The sequence below is a fragment of the Chiloscyllium plagiosum genome, unplaced genomic scaffold (genome assembly GCF_037043375.1).
Source record: "Chiloscyllium plagiosum isolate Xiang-an unplaced genomic scaffold, Cpla_swu_hap1 HiC_scaffold_22, whole genome shotgun sequence".
Classification (NCBI taxonomy): domain Eukaryota; kingdom Metazoa; phylum Chordata; class Chondrichthyes; order Orectolobiformes; family Hemiscylliidae; genus Chiloscyllium; species Chiloscyllium plagiosum.
This window is the reverse complement of record NW_028270160.1, coordinates 15005097-15029149: the sequence shown is the minus strand read 5'-3', so window position 1 is coordinate 15029149 and position 24053 is coordinate 15005097. Positions and strand designations below refer to the sequence as shown.

The 24053-nt window shown below is 42.1% G+C and overlaps 1 protein-coding gene across 1 annotated transcript in view; it reads left to right on the top strand.

The window, feature by feature from the left end:
- Positions 1-24053, top strand: part of armh3 (armadillo like helical domain containing 3) — a 152537-nt gene that overhangs the window by 108515 nt on the left and 19969 nt on the right. Inside the window, exons 23-24 of the mRNA XM_043712942.2 lie at positions 891-966; positions 10432-10510. Of these exons, the coding sequence (XP_043568877.2) occupies positions 891-966; positions 10432-10510 (155 nt within the window). The remainder of the gene's footprint in view (positions 1-890; positions 967-10431; positions 10511-24053) is intronic.

Here is a 24053-nt window from a genome sequence, read left to right as displayed (position 1 = left end):
TATTGTGTTAATGATTAAATTATTTTTCTTTGGGTGATGTTGATTCAGGGATAAACATTGATTCCAGCTCACCTTGGAGAATTCCCTGCTCTTTTTCAATCAGTGCTGTGGCAGCTCAATTCATTCCCGAATCCAAAAGAAAGTACCTCTGCTAATGTGTCAGCTTCGATTGTGTGCTCAGCAAATTCACTTTGGATAATCTGAGGAAAGTATAGAATCCCTACAATGTGCAAGCAGACCATTTGGCCCATCAAGTCCACACTGATCCTCTGAAGAGCATCCCACCCAAACCCACCTCCTACCATATCACTATAACCCTGCATTTCAACCTAGCCTGCACATCCTTGGAGATTATGGACAATTTAGTATTGCCAATCCACCTAACCTGCACGTCTTTGAACTGTGGAAGGAAACCGGAGCACCTGGAAGAAACTCATACAGACGGGGTGGAATCAAGCCCAGGTCACTGGCGCTGTGAGGCAGTAGTGCTAACCACTGAGGGACTGGGCAAAGTTATGGGCTCACAGACCCTTTCTATTGTATTTAAAAGCATCGTCTGTAGACTCTTTTTGCTTTACCCCACTGTTCATCACCCTTTCAGCCACTTAGACCTCTCTTAGAATTCTCCCTCCAAACTCCTCCTGTTTTTCCCATTTGTTTACAAAAGTCTCCTTAAAGTACCTCTGAAAGCTCTGACCATCTGTCCTAAATCTCTCTTCAATTCCACATCCAATATTTTTGCCTTGTGCCTCTGCAAAGGCCATACATAAAGGTAGGTTGTCACTGGGCATATACCAGATGCAAGTTTTTGTTCAGGAAAGTCAATGTAAAAGTCATTGGAGATGAGTTTGAAATGAGTGTTGGTGACCTTTACTTTTGCTCCATTACAGTTTTGCGGCTTTCAACAAACAGTGGTCAGTGGAAGGAGCCAGCGAGCAAAGTGACCCATGCACTGATCAACGTCAGGTAAGGGGCACATGCAAATGAAGAACTTTGTCTTGAGAATAGATCACCATAGCTTAGTGTAAGTGGGGATCACTTTCACTCTTGTTTCTTTGGTTGATCCATCCCATATTGAGGACATTGTGACACGAAAGCTGTATCACTTGTGTGGTTTAGAAGCCCATTAACACACGAGATGTATTACGTGAACATGGTGAATTTATTGTATAAAATATAGGGGAGTTATAAATCAAATTTCCATTTCTACAATGCTTTTCATGAGGTTGGGCTGTAATATACTTTGCGACATCCTATAGTGTGGTTTTTGAAGGGCGGTTACTGTTATAATATAGGAAGCAATTTGCACACAGCAAGATCCAAAATGATAAATGTTGGCCAGTAGGATTTTGCATGTCCACTTGAGACAGCAGACATGTCCTCACTTTAGCTTCTTATTTAAAAGATAGCAGCTATAACACTGCAGCACCCCTTCAGCACTGGCACTGGAAGCTTCAGATGCATTGGTACTCAGGTCTTGGAAATGAAACTTAACTTATGACCTTCTGACTCTTAGATGAGAAAACTAACTACTCACCCACAGGTAATGTGTTTCCTAACACTGTGGGGTTCATGATGTGGTTGGAACTCCCCATTACATTCTTATTCCTTTCATTCATAGGATGTAGGCATCACTGACAAATCTAACATTTATCATTTGTCTCTAATTGCCCTGGAGAAAGTTATGGTGAATTGCCTTCTTGAACTGCTACAGTCAGTGGAGTGTAGCTTCACCCATTGTGCTGCTGAGGTGGGGTTTTGACTCAGCAACAGTGAAGGAATGGTGATATGCTTGCAAGCCAGGTTGGTGTGTGTCTTGGAGGGGAACTTGCAGGTAGTGGTGTTCCTAAATCTATGTGGTAGAGATTTCTGCCATGTTTCAGCTGCTGAATCCCAATAAGTGAATGACCCAATAAAACCAGTCAGAATGTATCATGCTAGAATAGTTAAAATCTTTGCAATCCCCTTGATCATCCACAAATGATTTATTCAATAAATATTACTCTGCAGGTGTGGAAAACAGTTTCTCTGTTTAGGACATCAACTCAAGTTAAAAAGAAACACATTTGAGGATTTAAGTTCAGCCATCAGCTCATTAATTGCTAAAATTTAATTCAATATATGGATCCTTGAAATTCGGCCAGTGACTTAATGATTAGGTTGAGTCAATAACAAAATTAAATTTTGTCTGTATGGCTTTTAATTATTTAATGTTGCTAGTAACTTCATAACAATATTCAATTGAAACTAATTTGGTTCTTAGCTTCATTTTCAAATTTATTTGGAATTGTGTATATACTGAATGTGATTTGCGATTTACAGTCCAAGCTGTTAAAGTGTATATGGCAACCTCCATTGTTCACATTGCAAAGCTGCGTACTCCCAGACCCAGAAGCTTCAAACCTCTTGCAAACCATGTTCCATGCACCTTAATATCTACATTTGCTTTTTTATTAATATCTATGTTTGATCCATTTTAATCTCTGTCCTCTGGCACTTCATTCCATTGACATGATTTATGTATTGTTCTTCATGCTCCTGTAGTGTAACTGTATTATAGATTTCACTCACGTAAAGCAAAGCGACCAATTATGTCTTATAAAAAGTGATGCTCACTTGGAGATGCTATTTATAGCTGTTGCAGGTTCACCCTCATTAGTTGTTCTGTATTGAGATAATAAATGAGGTAGTCGTAGCGCCATTGACTACAGAACAGAATTGGAATAATTCACAAATAGATCTGATATGGATGCCTCTCTACTGAAAAGCCTTTGTGGTGTTACCAACCAGAGTAAATGGATTGTTTAGTGTTAATGTAGTTCCATTTGATTTCATATCTTTACCATTGCCTGCTATTAATCTTTGTTTTGTCCACCTTTGTTTGATCAGTGACTTGTCTGAACTCTATACTATTCTGCACACCTGCCTAGATGTTATCATAGAATTTGTTTCACAGTTTCCCCTGCTATCAATCCTCATTCCCACTCTGTGGGCTGAAGAATTACTGATGTGTTTGTCAAACTGCAGTACGTGCAGCAACAACTGAAATGAGTTGAGTATTTGGTGCGAGGTGGCAGAGTGTTTTGTTCAGGGCTGTTCCCAGTTTTTTCTTCTAGTTCCGCTGGCTGATGGCCAGACAAGTGTCATAAAGTCCATTTTAATTCCATCACTATGGCTGTGTGCCTTCTGCCCAATCAGCACAATATGCATCTGGCCATCTCTAGCCCATGCTTACCTTGCTGTACTGTCAGGATTTACTAATGTTTGAAAATTTATGGAATGTGGACAGATGTGTGTTTAATGGGTACAGAGTAGAAGGAGCTTTACTGTATTATTATCCCTATGCTATACATCACCCGGGAATGTTTGATGAGGACAGTGTAGAGAAAGCTTTACTGTGTATCTAACATATGTTGTAGTTGTCCTAGCAGCTGAAGTTGGGTGCCCTGAATGAGAAATTATTTCTCCTGAATTAGTACAAAATTTACCAAAAAGAAATGCTCGTTACTTCACTAAATCTTTTGGGGAAAAACGAAAGCATACATTTCACTTAAGGATCCTGACAGTTTGTCAATAACTGAGATAGATTAGTTAAGCTGCCAAGACTTTGATTAATCTCCTCGAATTCCTTAAACGCACTGGCTTGCTCTATCTTCAGTGAGGAGATTTATGATAAAGGGTATACTACCAATGCATACCAGATTAGATTGGTGCAGTCGCAGTGTTCATGCTGACTGCTGTTGTTGTGGTACCCATGCTCAGGATGAATTGTCTTCTCCTTTTCCCGTGTTTCTCAAAGGGTTGAACATCCTCTGCCTGATCCTTTGGCTTTCAAGGGGCTAAATGGTCACCTTTTGATTCTTAGCTAAAATATTAAGTTAAGAGTAAGAGTTGAGGAATAGGTTTTGTTTTGTGGTAAATTTCCAGTGAATGCACTGGAACAGACAATCTAAATAGGCTGAAAGTGCAATGTAGATGTATTTTTGGAGAAAGATAGGCTTGAAGGATGTTTTGTGCAAATAGGAGAGGGGCCTGAATGAGATCTCTGAAAATAGAATGTTATCTAGTTCATACAAGCTCAAACAGTGTGTGGAAATTCTTATTATACCTTCCACTGAATGCATGGATGACGAGCATTCAAAGTGCTTGTGACCTTTTGCTGAGTGGAATTGTTACTCTGCTAGATCAGTATGTTTAAGGCTGGAAGGGAGGAAATTGGAGTGGGTTTGGAAACCAAATAAGTCTTAATTCTGCGAAGCAATAAATGCCTTAAGCACCAGTTATGGTTAGCTTGAAGTTCTCTCTCTTCTGCGAGAGAAAGATCATTGGTTCAAACGCCAATCCTGGGATGACACTTCAGTGAGAGTTGCAATGTTGGAAACATGATTCTCAGACAGAACTTCAGATCCAGGTCCACATCTTGTCTGACTGACAGTGAGAATCTGCTAGATGTAAAGGAAGAGTGTTCTCTCCAGTGTCCTGACCAGCATATTGCTCCAAATCAATTTTACCAAAATTGGAACACAAGAATGAAAGAAATTGGATGCTAGAAATCTGACATTGAAAAGCAGAGTATGTCAGTCAGTGTGGTGAACTACTTTTAAAGATGCTGTTTTCATGTAGGGAGCCATAACAGCCAATTGTTCTCAACAAACTCCCCAAATAGCAGATGACTAGCCAGGTGACACAACTTCTGTGGTCAGTAAAACAGAAAATGTTATAAATATTCAACAGATCAGACAGCTTCTGTGAAGAGAGAAACTGTGAAAGTTTCAAAATAATGACTGTTCAACAGGCTTGAAACATTAACTTTGTAGAATAAAAATTCACTGTTTGCTCTAGAACATCTGATAGTGAAAACTTTAAATCTAAATGCAAATTCCTTTTTTGTTCATACGTAAGATCTGACAGTTCAAATGGTTTGCCATTTGCAAGCTACCTTCCAGCATCCTGACTTGGAATTATGTTGTCATTGACTAACTGCTTCCCTCCTAGCACTGTGCATGTAAATATATTGCATAGACTATAGCAGTTCTAGGAGGTGGCTCGCCATCACCTTCTCAAGAACAACTGGGGACGGACAATAAATGCTGTCCTTGCCAATTACACTTACAACTTGTGAATGAATGAATAAATAAATGAATAAGGTTGGGTCTTGTGTCCAACTGCTGCACAGTGAAAGTTTACCCTACAAAACAATCCTTTGTAAACAATAGACCACACGATGTAAACCATCTTGCACAACATCCTGTAATTATGTGGGCCCCATTTGTTTTGTCTTTGAATCATGACTTTGTGGCTGAATCCTGCAGTTTTATCTGCTCAGCGAGTTACCAGCCTTGTGACCTGCTGTCTCTTGTGACAAATTCAGCTTTTCTTCAGAAATTGGTCTGGTTTTAATGCACCCATCTGGCTCTGACTCCTTTTAACTATGAAAACTTAGACAGCAGGCAGTGTAGTTCACAAGTGGGCATGCGTGTTCTGGGATAGGTTTTTTTGAGTTTGTGTTTCTGTGCATTTGGCATAGAAGGCACAGAGGTTAGCACGACAACTTTGCAGTGCACCCGACGGATGGTGGTGAAATTATGAGAAAGTGAGGACTGCAGATGCTGGAGATCAGAGCTGAAAAATGTGTTGCTGCAAAAGCGCAGCAGGTCAGGCAGCATCCAAGAAGTAGGAGAATTGACGTTTCGGACATAAGCCCTTCTTCAGGAATGAGGAAGGTGTGCCAAGCAGGCTAAGATAAAAGGTAGGGAGGGGGGACTTGGGGGAGGGGTGTTGGGAATACGATAGGTGGACGGAGGTTAAGGTGAGGGTGATAGGCTGGAGAGGGGGTGGGGCGGAGAGATCGAGAAGAAGATTGCAGGTCAAGAAGGCAGTGCTGAGTCTGAGGGTTGGAACTGAGATAAGGTGGGGGGGAGGGGAAATGAAGCTGGAGAAATCTGCATTCATTCCTTGTGGTTGGAGGGTTCCTTGGCGGAAGATGAGGCGCTCTTCCTCCAGGCGGCGTGTTGCCATGGTCTGGCGATGGAGGAGGCCAAGGACTTGCATGTCCTTGGTGGAATGGGAGGGGGAGTTAAAGTGTTCCACCACGGGGCGGTTGGATTGATTGGTGCGGATGTCCCAGAGGTGTTCTCTGAAACGTTCTGCAAGTAGGCGGCCTGTCTCCCCAATGTAGAGGAGGCCACATTGGGTGCAGCAGATGCAGTAAATGATGTGTGAAGAGGAGCAGGTGAATTTGTGACAGATATGGAAGGATCCCTTGGGACCTTGGAGGGAAGTGAGGGGGGAGGTGTGGGCGCAAGTTTTGCATTTCTTGCAGTTGCAGGGGAAGGTGCCGGGAGTGGAGGTTGGGTTGGTGGGGGGTGTGGACCTGACGAGGGAGTCTTGGAGGGAGTGGTCTTTCCGGAACGCTGATAGGGAAGGGGAGGGAAATATATCCTTGGTAGTGGGGTCTGTCTGGAGGTGGCGGAAATGACGAAGGATGATACGATGTATCTGGAGGTTGGTGGGGTGGTAGGTGAGGACCAGTGGGGTTCTGTCCTGGTGGCGGAGTTCAAGGGCAGAGGAACGGGAAGTGGAGGAGATGCGGTGGAGAGCATCGTCAACCACGTCTGAGGGGAAATTGCGGTCTTTGAAGAAGGAGGCCACCTGGGTTGTTCGGTATTGGAATTGGTCTTCCTGGGAGCAGATGCGGCAAAGGCGAAGGAATTGGGAATATGGGATGGCATTTTTACAGGGGGCAGGGTAGGAGGAGATATAATCTAGGTAGCTGTTGGAGTCGGTCAGTTTATAGTAAATGTCCGTGTTGAGTCGGTCGCCCGAGATAGAAATGGAGAGGTCTAGGAAGGGAGGGAGGAGTCTGAGACGGTCCAGGTAAATTTGAGGTCGGGGTGGAAAGTGTTAGTAATGTGGATGAACTGTTCAACCTCCTCGTGGGAGCACGAGGTAGCGCCGATACAGTCATCGATGTAGAGGAAAAGGTGGGGATTGGTGCCAGTGTAGCTGTGGAAGATGGACTCTTCCACATATCCGACGAAGAGGCAGGCATATCTGGGGCCCATGCGGGTGCCCATGGCTACTCCTTTGGTTTGGGGGAAGTGGGAGGATTGGAAAGAGAAGTTGTTCAGAGTGAGGACCAGTTCAGTCAGTCGAAGGAGGGTGTCAGTGGAAGGGTACTGATTGGGTCGGCAGGAAAGGAAGAAGCGGAGGGCTTTGAGGCCTTCGTGATAGGGGATGGAGGTGTTTAGGGACTGGATGTCCATGGTGAAGATAAGGCATTGGGGGCCGGGGAGGTGAAAATCATGGAAGAGGTGGTGTCCCAAACATAGTTGGGGGGTTCTTGGACTAAGGGGGACAGGACCGTGTCGAGGTATGCAGAGATGAGTCCAGTGGGGCAGGAGCAGGCTGAGACAATGGGTTGGCCGGGGCAGTCAGGTTTGTGGATTTTGGGCAGGAGGTAGAAACGGGCGGTGCAGGGTTGTGGGACTATGAGGTTGGAGGCGGTGGATGCGAGATCTCCTGAGGTGATGAGGTTATGGATGGTCTGGGAGATGATAGTTTGGTGGTGGGAGTGGGGTCATGGTCAAGGGGGCAGTAGGAGGAGGTGTCCGCGAGCTGGCGTTTAGCCTCAGCAATGTAAAGATCGGTGAGCCAAACTACCACTGTCTGCCGGTTTGATAGTGAGGTTGGGGTTGGCGCGGACGGAGTGGAGGGCTGCATGTTGCGAGGGTGGACAGGTTGAGGCGGTCAATGTCGCGGTGGCAGTTGCCTATGAAGAGATCGAGGGCAGGTAAGAGGCCAACGGTGGTGAAATTATGCCTGGAGAGGTGTGCAGCACCTCAGAGGTCATTCCCACCTCTAGAGATTTTACAATCCCATTGAGAGGGCACCAGTAGCTGAGTTGAGAGTGTGGTGCTGGAAAAGCAAAGCAGGTCAGAGAGCATCCAAGGAACAGGAGGGAAATCGACGTTTTGGGCATGATCCCTTCATCAGGAATGAGGTTTGTGGGCCGGGGGATTGAGCGATAAATGGAAATGGGGTAGGGCTTGAGGGATGGTCGCTGAGAATGCAATAGTTCGATGAAGATGGGGGAGAAGGTGATAAGTCAGAGAGGAGGGTGGAGAGGATAGATGGAAAAGACGATGGACAGGTCAAGAGGGTGGATCCAAGTTGGAGGCTTGGGATTGAGATAAGGTGGGGGAGGGAAATGAGGAAACTGGTGAAATCCACATTAATCCAGTGTGGTTGCAGGATCCCAAAGTGGAAGATGAGGCATTCTTCCTCCAAGCGTTGGGTGGTAAGGGTTTGACACTGGAGGAGGTCCAGGACCTGCATGTCCTTGTTGGGGGAAATGGGAGGGAGAGTTAAAGTGTTCAGCCACAGGCCAGTGGAGTTGGTTGGTGCGTGTCCCAAAGATGTTTTCTGAAATGATCCGCAAGTTGACGTCCTGTCTCCCTGATGTAAAGGAGACCATATCAGGTGCAATGGATACAGTAGATGAAGTGTGTGGAGGTGCAGGTAAATTTCTGTCAGATGTGGAAGGATCCTTTGGGGCGTTGGACGGAGGTGAGGGGGGAGGTGTAGTCACAGGTTTTTTACTTCTTGCAGTGGCAGGGGAAGGTTCCGGGAATGGGGTGTGAGCTGGTAGGGGCATGGATCTGACAAGGGAGTCGCGGAGGGAATGGGCTCTCCGAAATGCTGATAGGGGTGGGGAGGGAAACATATCTATGGTTGTGGGGTCTGTTCGTACGTGACGGAAGTGGCGGAGGATGATGCGATGTATACGGAGGTTGGTGGCGTGGAAGGTAAGGACTGGAGGAAGGGGCGGGATTCTGTCCTTGTTGCATTGGGAGGGGTGGATTTCAAGGGTGGAAGAGCAGGAAATGGAGGGTATTGTCGACCACGTGGGAGGGGAAATTGCAGTCTTTGAAGAAGGAGGCCGTCTGGGATTTTCTGTGGTGGAATTGGTCATCCTGGGAATAGATGTGGTAGAGGAGTTGGGAGTAATGAATTGCATTTTGACAGGAGGCAGGGGTGGGAGGAAGTGTAGTCGAGGTAGCTGTGGAAGTCCATAGGTTTGTAGTCGATGCCCATGCTTAGTCGGTCGCGGGAGATGGTGATGGAGAGGTACAGGAAGGGGAGGGAGGTGTCAGAGATAGTCCAGGTGAATTTGAGGTCCGGGTGAAAGATATTAGTGAAGTTGATGAACTGTTCAACCTCTTTGTGGGAGCACGAGGTAGTGCCGTTAAAGTCATTGATGTAGTGGGGGAAAAGGTGGGGCATGGTGGCGATGTAGCTACAGAAGATTTCTACTAGTAGTGGAGTGCTGTGTGTATGAGTGTGCAGCACACTATTGATGATTGTACCTTTGCTGGTCAGAGCAGATAGTTTTCGTTAATGAGGTTGAAAACCAATGGTGAAATAGTACTGAATATTGATGTTCAAGACATATTTATAAGTATGGAACAGAAAGCTTAGTACATGTACCTGTGGTTAATTCTTAAGATTGCACACTTCCCTCTTTTGTTCTTGATCCCATCAACTTGTCAGCTGTAACTCAGTGAGTAGCACTATCTTGCCCCGAGTTAGAAGATTGTGGCTTTATTTCCCACTCCATGTTTTAAAAGGAAATCCAGACTTAAACTCCTAGTTCAGTACAGAGGAAATGCTGCATTGTTAGAGGTACTATTTTCGGATGAGATGTTACAGTGCAATTCAGTCTGACCGCTCAGATGGATATAAATGATCCAATAGCACTATTTTGATTTCCCTTGTGGCCCAGCCAATATTTATCCCTTGACTAATATCACAGAACTGGATTATCGAGCTGTTACTGGATTCCTGTTTATGGGAGCTCGCTACATTCAAACTGACTGCTACATTTTCCTGTATGACAGCAGTGACTGTATTTCAAAAGTACTTCATTGGTTGTAAAGTTCTTTGGGACATCTTGTGGTGAACGGTGCTATATAAATGCTACTCTGGCCTTTGCTGATTTTGAGTTCCCTGTTATGTTTTTCACTAAACCCAGTATTGTTCTGTTTCCCTTTACTCCTCGCCACCATTTCTCTCATTTTCTCCTGTCCACTGTCCCAAACCCCTTGGACTTAATGAAGTACTCTAAAAATATGGTTGTTGTTGCAATGCAGAAGTGATCTTGCATTGCTCAATGAGGAATCTTGTATGTGAGCTGTAAATATTATTTTCCTGTTTCTTTTAATTATAATGCCAAGAATCACTGGAGTCTTTTCATGAACCTGTCACCAGAATAGCATCGAAGATTATACAGTGTGCGACTTCATAATCTAAAAGCAAAAATAATCCCATTTGTGAATTTATTTTTTAAATACCACCACAGAACTATTTTATATTTATGAATATTTATTGCAGTGTTTATACAATTGAAAACTTTGGCATTTTCTGTTTCAGAGCGATTATCAACCATTTTAATCCTAAAATAGAATCATATGCAGCAGTTAATCATATCTCTCAACTCTCAGAAGATCAGGTAAGTATTGCTGGCATTTTTATATACTTTTGACTCAGTTTGTATTCATGCTTTGACGTTTGCAGCAGTTTGGTTTCATCAGTCCACAATTCACCAGTTTCTGAGCCAAACAACTCCTCAGCCAAGGTAAAATTAGAATCGCCACAGTCCCAGCAGACCATAGAGCTTGCTCTCTCGTTAGAGAGAGATGACTGGTGGTGGTTTAACTTGAGTGTCACCCACCTCAGGCAATGTACAGGGACCTTCATGGTAACCTCAGCTGGTGCAGAAATTGACCCCACATTCTTGGCATCAATCTGCATCACAAATCAGCAATCCAGCCAACTGAGCAAAGCAACACTGAAAATACAGTAACTTTTTTTTATTATTTATTCAGTGTCTGAGGAATCACGAATGTTATCCTCACCCAAAATCCACGTGCACACACCTTAAGGAATTGTTTAGAGAATCGCAAATGAAAAATGACCATCCCTGTCCTCTGCCATTCCTCCCTCTCCTCACTCCTCTGTAACCCTTCTCCATCCCTCCAACTTCCTTTCCCTCCTCCCAGCAACACAGATGTGGCAAGGACAGCTGCAAGAGTCAAAACGTTTCTATGGGTAATGCATCAAATGCTGTTTTCTATCCATTTCAAATCTTATTACCATTTGCAGTTTTTTTAAAGTTTAAAGGGAACAGCATGGATTGAAATGCTAGCTGCCTCTTGATGTTCATATCATTTGTTTTTCCTCGTGACTGAAATAGACAGAGCAATCCTTTCAAAGAATTTCCATGCCGTATGACTCTGACTCTACAAAAGCTGCTTCCATTTCATCTCTGAGTCAATAGGCATTCAGTGTTTCAGATAGGAAGGTTTAAAAGGACATCCTTTAAAAGTCACAGTTGGAGTTTTATTGCAAGCTTCAGTTCTGGCCTTTGTCGGTGAACATGTAAACCTTTTCCATTTTTATCTTGTTTCAGCTACTGACTGTGCAAAGGTTAAATCAGGGCAAGTGGTTTGTTCTTGCTTGGATTGGCAGTGTTGATTGTCCCTGGGACATTTCAAGTCCAGCAGCAAACTGCACTGGGTTCATGAAGAAATTTGTGGGAAGTTGCACTTCGTCATAAAATGTGTCCAGTTTTTAGCATTTGAGATTCTTTTGTGGTCTTTGTTGGATATTATGTATTTCTAATTTCTTAGCACTTTTATTTTTAATGAAATATCTTTTCCAAATATTCTGTCTCCTGCTCTGCTGACCGTGATTTTTCCTGTGGTATGTTACCACAGTCTATAGCCTCCCTTCAGACCGACGGCCAACTGGCCATGTTCAAATGTTTAACCCTTCTTTGGATGTGAACATTGTCATTGCTCATCCCAAATGGCCCTTGAGAAATAGGTCTAACCCGGTCACACTGAAGGAACAATGATATATTTCCAAGGCAGAATGTTGTCTGGTTTAGAGGAGAACTTGCAAGTGATGGTATCCCTGTGCATCTGTTGCTTTTGTCCTTCTAGGCTATAGATGTTGTGGCTTTAGAATGAGCCTTAGTGAATTCTGTAGTGTTGGAAAATTTAATGAACTCTAGTGGGAGTGGAGTCACAGCTGAGCTTGATCTTGTATAAAGCAAGGGCTTTACAACAAAATACTTCTTCAAATGTAGTCACTGATGTGATAAAAGAAACACCAAGTAAGCTTGAGCACACCAAGCTCTTACAACAGTAATGACGAGGCTGTCAGTTTTAGAGATGATCATTAAGAGAGGAATATTGACCATTTGTTGGTTGCAGGCTCTCTTATACTCCACCTGAATGGACCGGTTCAAAGTCTCACCTGGACAACGACACCTCTGACAATGCATCATCTATCAGCACTATGTGGAGGTGTCAGCCTTAAAAGCCTAACAGTGTGGAAACAGCCCATTTGGCCTAACAAGTCCAGACCAACCCTCCAAAGAGTAATCCACCCTTACCCTACTATTCTACATTTAGCTCTAACCTACAAATCCATGAACACTCGGCAATTTAGCATGGCCAATTCACCTAATCTGCACATTTTTGGATTGTGGGAGGAAACCATGACTTGAATCTATAACCTTCTGGCATGGAGGCAATATGTACGTTGCATTGATTCTTGGCTGATATCATGGTGTGAATTATTTCATTGGAGACATGAATCAGGAAGTGGATTTGATTCTGGAACGTGAATCTCCCCCAGTGGCAGCATGCCACTAAGCACAGGTTTTGCTTAATAATCCTGAGACAGATGATTAATTCAAGCTACCCAAACCTTCAAGCCTCAAACATACGATAATTTGTATTCATTCACTGGCCGAGCTAGCACATAATGCCCATCCCCAGTTGTCCTTGAGAAACTGCTTTCTTGAACTGCTGCAGAACATTTTGCTTCAAGTGAACACACAGTGCTGTTGTAGAATGCATTCCAGGATCTTGACCCAGCGACATTGAAGGGACAGTGATATACTTCCAGGTCAGGATGGTAAGTGGCTTGGAGAGGGACTTACAGGTGGCATGTTGCCATGTATCTGCTACCCTTGTCCTTAATAGTAATTGTTGAGTTTGGGAGGTGCTGTCTAAGGAGCTTTGGAGGATTTTTGCAATGTATGATGATATACAGTGCAGGAATGAATGAATGTGTTTGGATGAGGTGCCAATTAAGTAGGCTGCTTTATTCTGGATGGTGTCAAGCTCCTTGAATATTGTTGGAGCTGCATTCATCAAGAAAGTGGGGAGTATTCCATCTCAGTCCTGGCTTGTGTCTCAACATGCTTTGAGGGTCAGGAGGTGAGTTTTTTTGCTGCAGGATTCCTCTGATCTGCTGTTGTAGACAACATATTTCCCCATTTGTGTACATTTATACCATCTATAGCCCTAAACATGCATTTAGCATTGGAAGAATGAGGAGTTGACTTGGATGCTGAGTATAAGCTTAAAGTGCACTTTGGCACCCAAAGACTCTGGTCATCTTATTCATCAGTTGGAATTGTATGTTGGAATGTATAGTAAATAAAAGAAAGCTGCCTCAATACTTGTTGGCCATTAATGTGCTTACAGCATTATCATACCCACATTGTCTAGCAACAGACAAACGTCATGGCAACCACTTGCGCTAAGGAAGCACAAGCACTTTAAAGGAATTGAAAAAAACAAGAGAGAAAAAAAAACAACTGGATAGAATATTACTTAACTTTATTTCTTTTCAAAATTAGTTCCACCTCTGTAAATAAATCATTCATTGTCTCAAACATCCCTGATATTTCACTGTAAGGGAAACTACCCAATGTTACTTAGATCACTCTGTCCGGTGCTCTCAATAGTCAATGACCTTACTGATCCAGTGTGAGAACTCAGGAGAGAAGTGTCGGGATGGAAGATAGTAACAGAACAATTCGCTTGATCATTTGTGATTCTGTTCCACCACTGATCGTGGCTGATCCGAGTTTAATCTCCATCCAACCTCCTTAGTTCCATCATCCATTAATAATCACAGAATTATGATGGTGGACATTCGGCCCTTGTATCTGCACTGGCTTTATTATCTAGTACAAATCTATTGATTTTACCCTTTATCCCTGCACACTATATCCAGAAACCACCCAATGCCCTCTTGAATGCCTTAACTGAATCTGCCTCCTCTACAATTTCAGGCAATATATTCTATACCTTAACAGTCCTTTTTGTTATATCACCTTGTATCATTTGCACATCAGTTTAAATCAATCCCCCTCATTCTTGTTTCTTTTACAAGCGGAAACAGGTTCACCCTATCTACTCTCTCCAGCTATTCATGACTTTGCAGACCTTAATCAAAAAGGAATAATGCCCAGAAAGAAGTAAAACCAGAAAAATCTAATAATTTCAGTTGAGCTTCCCCTCAAAGGTGTCTGGGGAGTAAGAGATTCCAGATTTCCACTACCCTCTGTGTGAAGAGGTGTTTCCAGACCTCAAGTCACAACAACGTAGTTCTAATTTTAAGAGTAGGAAGCATAGGCTGAAAAGCTTTACAAATATGTCTTGTTTTCATCAATATTGGAGTGACTGTTTAATTTGAAGAGTATTTCTCATGGTTCTGATTAAGCAAATAGATTCTGCCTATCAGCCCTATCAACTCTTTTAATGATTCGAAGCAGTTTTGTGAGATCAGTACTGAAGAATGGGATCTGCATGCAGTGTATTGTTCTGATTCTCCCTAACTGCTTTTATGTCTCTTCTGATCTATTTTTAAAGTGCTTTGTGTTCACTATTTTGGCCCACATTGTACCACTGCTGGAGATTCTAGCATTAAGGGTGTTGTGTGTGTAGACAAGTGGCTGTGTCATCGATTTTATCACTTGTGCTTTACTTTAAAACCGCTTTAAATCTAAGACCACGTAGCCATGGAAACAGCTCTCTCCAGCAACGGCTTGACCCATGAAGTCTTGGCTGTGACTGCCACGTCATACTCTCAAAAACAATCAGCCTGACTCCAGTGTGTTAAACAGAACAGGCGTCAGTGGCTGAACTGCAGCACGAGGGCAAAATTACTTTGTACGGTTAAATAGATTTTGTTTTATTGGGAAATGCTAAAGACAGGGTGAAGGGTTGTTGTCAAAGATTAGCATCAAACTTCAGACGAGAAAATGATGAACCCCGATTTAGGTTTTGAAAGCCTTTAAAAGCAGGAGATGAAAAGTTCCACAGGTTTGAGGTCCTGGGGTCAAATGAGTTTAAGTTACAGATGGTTTGGTGGATTGTGATTCAAACGCAGGGAGCTAGAAGACCAAAGGAGTAAATATTGTATTTCTATAGAACTTTGCATGACCTCAGGTATATTTCCAAATGCTTCACAGCTAATAAAATGCTCTTGAAATGTGATCATTCCTTTAACATGATAATCAAGCAATCAATCTGGACCCAGCAAGCTTCCAAAACCAGCAGTGACCAGTTGATCCATTTTGTAGTTGGATAAGAGATAATAATTGTCCAGGACACTGATCCAGGAAAATGCCCCTGCTCTTTTTGTGGAATCCCAGCTGTGAAATAATTTACAGGGTAAACACTGTATCATCTGAAAGGCAGAACCACTGAAAGTGCAGCACCCTTCAGTAATACACTGCAGTGCAAGAATCAATTATGGGTTCAAGTCTCTGGAGTAGGTTTGAAACCACCAACCTCTGAAACAGAGACAAGGGCATAAATGAGTAAATTTATAAGATTAGCCAGGTGGTTGAGTCAATGGGCTGCAAGGTCTCTTCTGTGCTGTATGATTCTATAACTCACTGAGGCCCAGTTACCATCTGACAGGAAGATTCAAAGGAGCAGTGACTGCATCCTGGTCAAAGGGTTTGCTTCTGCTTTGTACACCTTTATCACTCTAAACCACCTGATTGCAAATTTAAGCAAGAAGCAGCTGATAGATTGAAGAGGTCAGCAAGGAAAGTATGTTCAGTTTAGCCACACATTGACCATAGATCTATTGTCTTCTCTCCATCAATTTACACATTCTGTAATCGAAATGAGCTGCTGTATTAGATTATTAGCCTGATTCAATCTGTGCTTTACTTAAAGCAGCTGGACCCTGAGGTTCCTTCCTGCAACTATGTTGGTATTAGTTTCTTTTACCCTTGTGTTTGTCCACCTGACATTCTAAACTGTTTCCAGTGGTGTAGGGTTGTTACCCAGGGGACAGAGAATTTAAGGTCATTGATAAAAGAAGCAAACGTGAGATGATCAGCTGTCCAGATGAACTATTACACATATACAGGGCATTGGAATGAGTTTAGTGTAACCATGACTGAAATAGATTTTCAAACCATATGAGTGGGGAGCTGAACCACAATTTTGCTGAAAGGCAGAGCAAACTAGAAAGACTGCAATATACCACAACAGTCAAAAGTGAATAAGCTTGTTATCTGAAAAAGAAAAATGCAAAGGTTATGGGAGAAGGCAGAGGAATGAACTGCTTATTTGGAGAGCCAGTGCATGTCCATGATTGACCAACTGGCTTCCTCCTGCGCTGCAGCACATCAGCGGCTGACCCTGGAAGTATCTTCAGCTAGAAGGGTCATTAACAACGGCCTGCATCACTTAACACCTTGACCATAGCAAAATCCCTGGTGATACTTGGCAACATTACTAAAAAAAAACTTACACATGCTATATAAGGTGATATTAGAGTAGATAACCAAAAGAATGATTAAAGAGGTAGATTTCAAGAAGCATATAAAGAATGTGTGGCCACCAATAGTGGAGTGGTTAAAATTGTTGAGACTTGAGACCAGAGTGTGGTGTTTATCGATAGCTTGTTGTGCTCCAGGAATGGAGGAGATCGCAGAGATGGGGACTGATGGCACCATGGACAGATTTGAAAGCGGGAGCATAAATTTAAAAACTGAGAAGTTATTTAACTGCATGGTGATGGGTGAACAGAAGCAGAGTTTTAGCTGACATCAAGTTCAAGGATGATGGAGGCCGGTCCAAAGTGTATTTGAATAGTAGAGTGTAGAGGTAGAAAGCAGGGGGAAAGTTTTCAGAAGCAAATGAGCTGAGCTGAGGTGAGGCAGCCTTGGATGATGTTATGGATATGGAAATAAGCAGTCTTGTTGATAACTGAATATATCGCAGAATTTTGTACCAGAGTCAAATCTTGCATCAGCATTGCAAATGGTCTTTTCAGCCTCATGGAGTGGGATGAAGTCTGATGCCAAACCAAGTTTGTGGCAGGGCTAAAAGAGAATGGCTTCAAATTTTCCCAATGTGTAGACAGTGGATTTTGGTCATAGCAGTACTGGATGTCAGACAAGTAAATGATCCTTTAATGTCCTTTTAGGGAAGGACATCTGCTATACTTGCTAGCTTATGTGTGACATGAGACCCACAACTATAGCCTAGAAAGCCACTCAGTTCCAGGGTAATTAGGAATGGGTAATAAATACTGCCCAATCAGTGATGCCTACATCCCACGAATGAAGAAATAAACAAAGCAAATGGTAGAGAAGTGTCGAGATATTCAAATGATATCACCAAGGGGCAGTATGTAGATCAGAAAAAGGAGGGGGCAAAGAACAAGCACCAGAGGTAACACTGTGGGAATGGGGAAGACACAACATTGTGATAGAAGAAGAAAGAAATTAATTAAAAGTTAGATTGGCATTAATTTCCCCGATTGGAGCACTTATTTAAAGAAAACTAAGTTAAATTTTGATAATTTATAGATGAAATTCATCCATTGAGATGATGCCTTTAAAACTGGTTCTGAAATCTATCTTTACTTCCTTTTAAGGCCAGGACTATGCATGAATATTGTAAAAACTGTGATGAATCTCTCACACCTCATGTTAAACTGTCATAATTAATGTGTTAGAAACAAAGTCTGAAATTATCCTTGTGCTTAGGGAGTGATAAATCTGCTGGATTCTGCAGGAGTCAGTAAAGACTGCCTGAGATGGTATTAATGCTCCCACATATCATTAAGAGCAGTTTTAATTCACTCGTTTCAAGCCTACTCAGATTGTACATTCATTTCTGTAAATGTCTTCATTTTTTAATAGATCAATTATAATTCCTAACTGCAGGTCTTAAATCATGAAAACACGTTTAGTTTGGAAAGGTATTCTGTTCATCCATTTTGCTGGCAAACTTTGTCAGTCTTCTGACTTGCTGCAGTTCGTAGTAGTAATGTCACTTGACTGGTAATCCAGACCCCCATGTTATTGTTCTGGGGACATGGGTTTGAAACCCCCATGGCATATAGTGAAATTTGAAATCAGTAGAAGATCTGGAATAAAAAGCTGGTCTGTTAGCAACCATGTACACATTAATGTCCTTTAGTAGATATCTGTTTCTTTACCTGGGTCAACATGTGACTGCACACCCACAGCAGTGCAGTTGCCTCTTAACTACCCTCTCGGCAATTAGGGATGGGTAATAACATGTGATCTGGGAACAGATATCATCACACAGCCCCTCAGTTCCGCTCTGCCATTCGGCAAGATCTTGATTATATTCTTAAATCCCCATTCCCACCTTCCCACTAAAATCTTTGATCCCTTTGCTTAACAAGAGGCTATCCACCTCACCTTAAAAATACTCAAGGACTTCATTGAAAGACTCTTCATGACAGATGGAGATCATTGTTGAAGCAGCTGAAGCTCACAGGCATTTGCACTATGATGTTGTCAGACTGTGATGTTTTGCTTTCAATGACTGTGACCATTCTTTATTGTGTTAGTTGTCACCCCATCTAATGGGATTTCCCTTCCAATTCCACTGATACAATGTTTACTGGAAGTCCTTGGTGCCATGTGCAGTTATTTGTTACATTGCAGTCAAGGATAGCTATTGTTGCCTCTCCTCTGGCATTCAGCTCTTGGGCCTGTGTCTGGATTATGGGTGTGATGATGTCTGAAGCCAAGTGGTGATGCTAATGGTGAGCTGCTTATTATTGGTGTAATTAATGATTAATAACATATAGCCTCCTTCACTTAATTTATTGATGATTGCAAGGTGACTGAAATTAGAGTTTGCACCATCATTTATTCAGTGGAAGAAGCTGGGTACAATGAAAAAGAATGGGAAAGAGCATCTGAGACTGAAAATTCAGAGTGAGGAAGATTATGTAAAATGGGATATTAAAAGTAAGGCATGTCCGATGTAGGTGTGGTGAAGATTATATTCCAAGAATGACAAATATTAAAAGAATACAGTATTGAGAATGAAGAAGACTGAGCTATTGAGAATGAGATATTCAAAGTGAAGTAGAGCAAAGAGAATGCAATATTCAGAATCCAAGAGGGACTAGGTAGCAGGAAACTTCAGAATTATGCTGAGGCATATCCGGTATACTGCTCCATCATAGCAGTATCAGTATGGAAAAGAAAAATTCAGTGAGGCTGGTGTTTCTGAAGCAGAGCGCTCCTTTGAAATCATACATTGTAAATCTACATCTCAATCCATGCTTCTCCCGTTGGAATTCTATTTCAACGTGCAATCTCATTGAAATTTCCCTCTGAGGGCATAGGTTTAGGGCAAGAGGGGAAAGATATAAAAGAGACCTAAGGGACAGCTTTTTCACACAGAAGGTGCTGTGTCTATGAAATGAGCTGCCAGAGAAAGTGATGGAGCCTGGTCCAATTACAGCATTTGAAAGGCATCTGAATGGGTATATGAATAGGAAGGGTTTAGAGGGATATGGGCTGGTTGCTGGCAATTGGGACTAGATTAGATTGGGATATCTGGTCAGCATGGACTATTTGGACTGAAGGGTCTGTTTCTGTGCTGTACATCTCTGTGACTCTAAGTGAACAGAAACTGCTGATTACTGGTATCAGCTTCTGTAAGAGAAGAGTTTTGTCTTTCATGTTACTCGGTATGTTGCATTTTTACTGGCGCAAGTTGTTTCTGGGTCTTGTTGCATATCTCTAGGTAATGGTAGGATTGCCCAGATAATGAGAATACTCAGTTTAATGGTTGATTAAAGTAACATGAGCATTGACTTCTTTCAAATACTTTGGTGAGATGTTTGCTCATCAGAAGAAGAGATATCAGGATTGTGAAAGGCAGCATTTTTTATTTACAGAAACGTGTATTGGTATGTATCATTCTCAAGCAAGCTATGCTATTGGTTAGGTACGGTGCAAAGCTCCCTCTGCACTGTCCTCATCAAACATTCCCAGGACAGGTACAGCACGGAGTTAGATACAGAGTAAATGTCACTCTACATTGTCACCAGAAACACTCCCAGGAGGGTACAGTGCACAGTTGGATGCATAGTAAATCTCCCTTTGTGTCCCATCAGATACAATATTTCAGATTCTGCATAGATTCAAACTCTGCTTACAATTTGAGCTATACCTGCCCCATGAGTGCTTACTGCTGACAATGCTTATGGTATATTCTGCTCACCAGCACTGACACCCTTCACCTTGATAAATACAAATCAAGCTCTCTAAATTGTGTTGGTGAAAATGTGCACCCTTGTGGGAGGCTTACTGGCTCTCAGCCCAGCTGTGACAGCTGACACCACAGTCTGAATTACATTATTTTACTGTTATTCATTTTGAGATGAAATGCAAGTACAAAAGAAAGGAAATTTAAACTGTATTTATTGACATGATTAAAATTAATGTGAATATTCAGCTTTCAGGGTAGCTAATAGAATTGTTGAATGGTTGCAGCACAAAAGGAATGCTTCTTGTTCATGATGCCTCTCGCAAAAACAACTCAGCTGGTCTCACACCCTGCCCTTTCTCCTAGCCCGGCAATTGTTTTATCTTCTTAATAATTATTGATTTGTCTTTCAAAAGCCCATTTTAAAGAGCCTCTGCTACCCTGAAAGACAGACCATTCTAGATCCTAACCACTCACTGCATGAAAATGTTTTATTTTCCTACCTTCCTCTGGTTTTTTTGCCTTAAATCATGTCCCCTATTTCTCAACCCTTCTAATGGGAATGGTTTCTCTCCACCTACCCTGCCTAAATTCCTTAACATGTTGAAGTTTTCTCTTGACCTTTTCTCCACCAATGCAACAATTGTAGTTTCTCCAAACTGTCCCATTCTCTCTTTGACCATTTTCCTGATTTTTGTTGGCAACCATTCGAATTGCTTGACATCCTTTCTAAAGTATGGTGCATGTAATTGGACACTAGATTGAGTTCATGTTTTATCAATACTCATCATAACTATTTGTTTTTGTTCTTTATACCTGTATGTAAAGCCCAGTCGACCTGAATAACCGATGAAAACAAAAAAACAAAACATGTGGATGCTATAAATCAGAAACAAAAAAAGAAATTGCTGGAAAAGCTCAGCTGGTCTGACAGCATCTGTGGAGAGAACTCAGTTATTGTTTTGGATTGAGTGACCCTTCCTCAGACCTAATTAACCACTTGCTCTACCAGCCCTACAACCTTTAAACAACTTATACACGTGTTCCCGCTCTTGCATCCACTTTAGAATTGTGACCTTTATTTTTCAGTTGCCTCTCTTCACTTTTCCTGCCAAAACTGTATCCCTTCACATCGCTCTGGAATAAGTTTAATCTGTCAGGTGTCGAATTCCATTATCTTGTCTGTGTCCTCTTGTACAGTTCAGTTCGATGTAGTGAGGAAGACTGCCATTATTTAACTGACAGATTGGGAATTATTCTATTAATACTCTGTATTTTACAGTCTTCCTGTATTCAATAGGCAACACCACTGGCTCTATAAGATATAAATATTTTTACTACTTTATGACAGTGGACACCTATACAAACTATGCACTTGTGTTAAAGGATACTTCGCATTTGTATATCACCTTTCAGGTATCCCAGTGTATTGTAGTTATTAAGGTGTTTTTGTAGTGTACTAACATTAGGAAATGTGGCAGCTATTGGTATACAATAAGGCCCCACACCAGCAACAACATCATGATCGAGTGATAAACATTATGCAGTACCCTGGGAGAATTCTGCCATTTTTCCCCCCACAAAATGGTGGTCACGTGATCATTTGCGTACAGCTTGGTTTTGATGTCTCGTTTGAAAGTTAACGACGATGCAGCTATCCCCTCAGTACTGAACCGAAATATCAGCCTGGAATTTGCACTTACATTCCTGGCATGGGACTTGAGCCCTCAGCCTGTTGAGTCAGAGATCAGCGTGCTTGTGCTGGGTGGGAGAAAAACGAAAGAGGCTTCTAAAATATGAACCCTTTGGCAGTAATATGAAAACAGTACACTGTGGATGCTGGGGATCTGATATAAAAACAATGTGCTGGAAAAACCTAACAGGTCTAGCAGCATCTGTGGAGAGGAAGAACAGTTAACATTTTGTGTCCGAAATAGCTCTTCAGTTCCAATAAAGAAACATTAGACTCATAATTCTCTCTTCATAGATGCTGCCAGACCTGCAGAGTTTCTGTTTGTTGTTTTATAACCCTTTGATATTGTTGTTTGAAGATGTTCAATTACTGATCATGTTTCCCACCGTTTAATTCTCCCTATTAAATATAGTTGAGGTTGTTTATTTTTTTCTTACAACTTCGTATATGAATATGCAATGAAGAGCAGTGCTTAAGTATTGAAATCACAAAGGCCTCTTACTTACTATCTGATCCTGGTCCCAATTTGGGTCAGAGTTGCACTGAGAAGCTGGAGGAAGCCATTCAGCCTCTTGAGCTTGTTCCCCCATTCTATATGATCATGTCTGCTCCATTCCTGAACTCCCATCTGCCCACCAAACCTTTGATCCCCTTATCAAACAAATAGCTGTCAATCTCCATCTTAATCGATCTCCAAATGTTATGTGAGGCCTCGCTTTTTGATCGAATGTATGCCACGTTTCTAAAGATTTTCCAGTTTGTCCATTTGCAGTTGGTGTCAACAGGAGCTTAGACATTTATTTTGTTACAGTGACCAAAATATCCTAAGGTGTATTTATTACATGAGGAAACGTTATTTGGATTGCAGTGCGAAGGTGATGTGTCAGTGTTTATCCATGAGCAGTGCCTGGGGAGATGAGTCAGTATCAAAATTTTGTGAGATAACAGAAGTTAGAATGATAAATAAGAGTTCAAATACATGGGTATTCAATAAGGTAGAGATGGTGGGTGGAGTGTTAACAGTGTCCGGAGATGATGTTCTTTTCAATTGGAACCCTTCGGCCCATTGCCCAAGTTATAGACTCATTGCATTTACAGGCAAGAAAAAACCAGCTGCTCCTTCAAGCCTGCCTCCTTGCATCATGAAGATTGGAACATCATCACTAAACACACTGATGCAACCCAATGAATGAGGTTCAACTCCCAGGGCTAATGACCGGGAAGGAAAATGAATCTGAAAGATGCCCTTCCAATCTTTTGAAGCGGTTGAAACCAGTCTGGGAAATCACACTAATGTGCAGTTGTTCTTTCTGTGTAACTGGCATAGCCATGAGCGTCACCAGGATGTTTGACGGCTGTGAGAGAGACATTGGAGAATGACCTGTGCTTGTGGAACAGCTGATCTCAGTCAGTTATTGTGCAGTCTGTTGTGGAAAGGAAGATTGGCAAGAAAGGGAGCAGTAGGTAGCTGCTGGAGCTGCGGTGTTACTGAAAATTTCACCTACTCCACATCAAGAAGTAGTGATCCTTCTGGTTTATCAACAGTAAGCAGTAATCCACAGCTAAAAATTTTTTCATCCTCGAAATGAGCTTAGGAAATCAAGAAATGAAATGGCACAGGTTCTTAAGTGTCATTGTTGGCTGATGATTGCTATAAAGCTCTTTCCAGTAATGTTCTTAATAAGTACTTGCATTTGCTTCCTGGCTTAATCTGTTTTCTGTCACTTATTCCTGAAATGCATTCAGTGAAACATTTATTAAAGCTGTCGTTGAGTGAGCCCTCCCCTAATTTGTTTTTCTCTTTGAAGTTATGCTGTTTGCTGAATTTCCTTTAGTTTTAACTTCCAATTTCTTTTCCAAGTCAATCTGGGACTGATGTGGCCCCTTCTGCTATCACATTCCAGTCACCATTCTTGCTTTAGGAGACTAGATAATGAATACCAGCGGGACATCTAACTTTCAGTGACATCATTTAAGGAAAAATC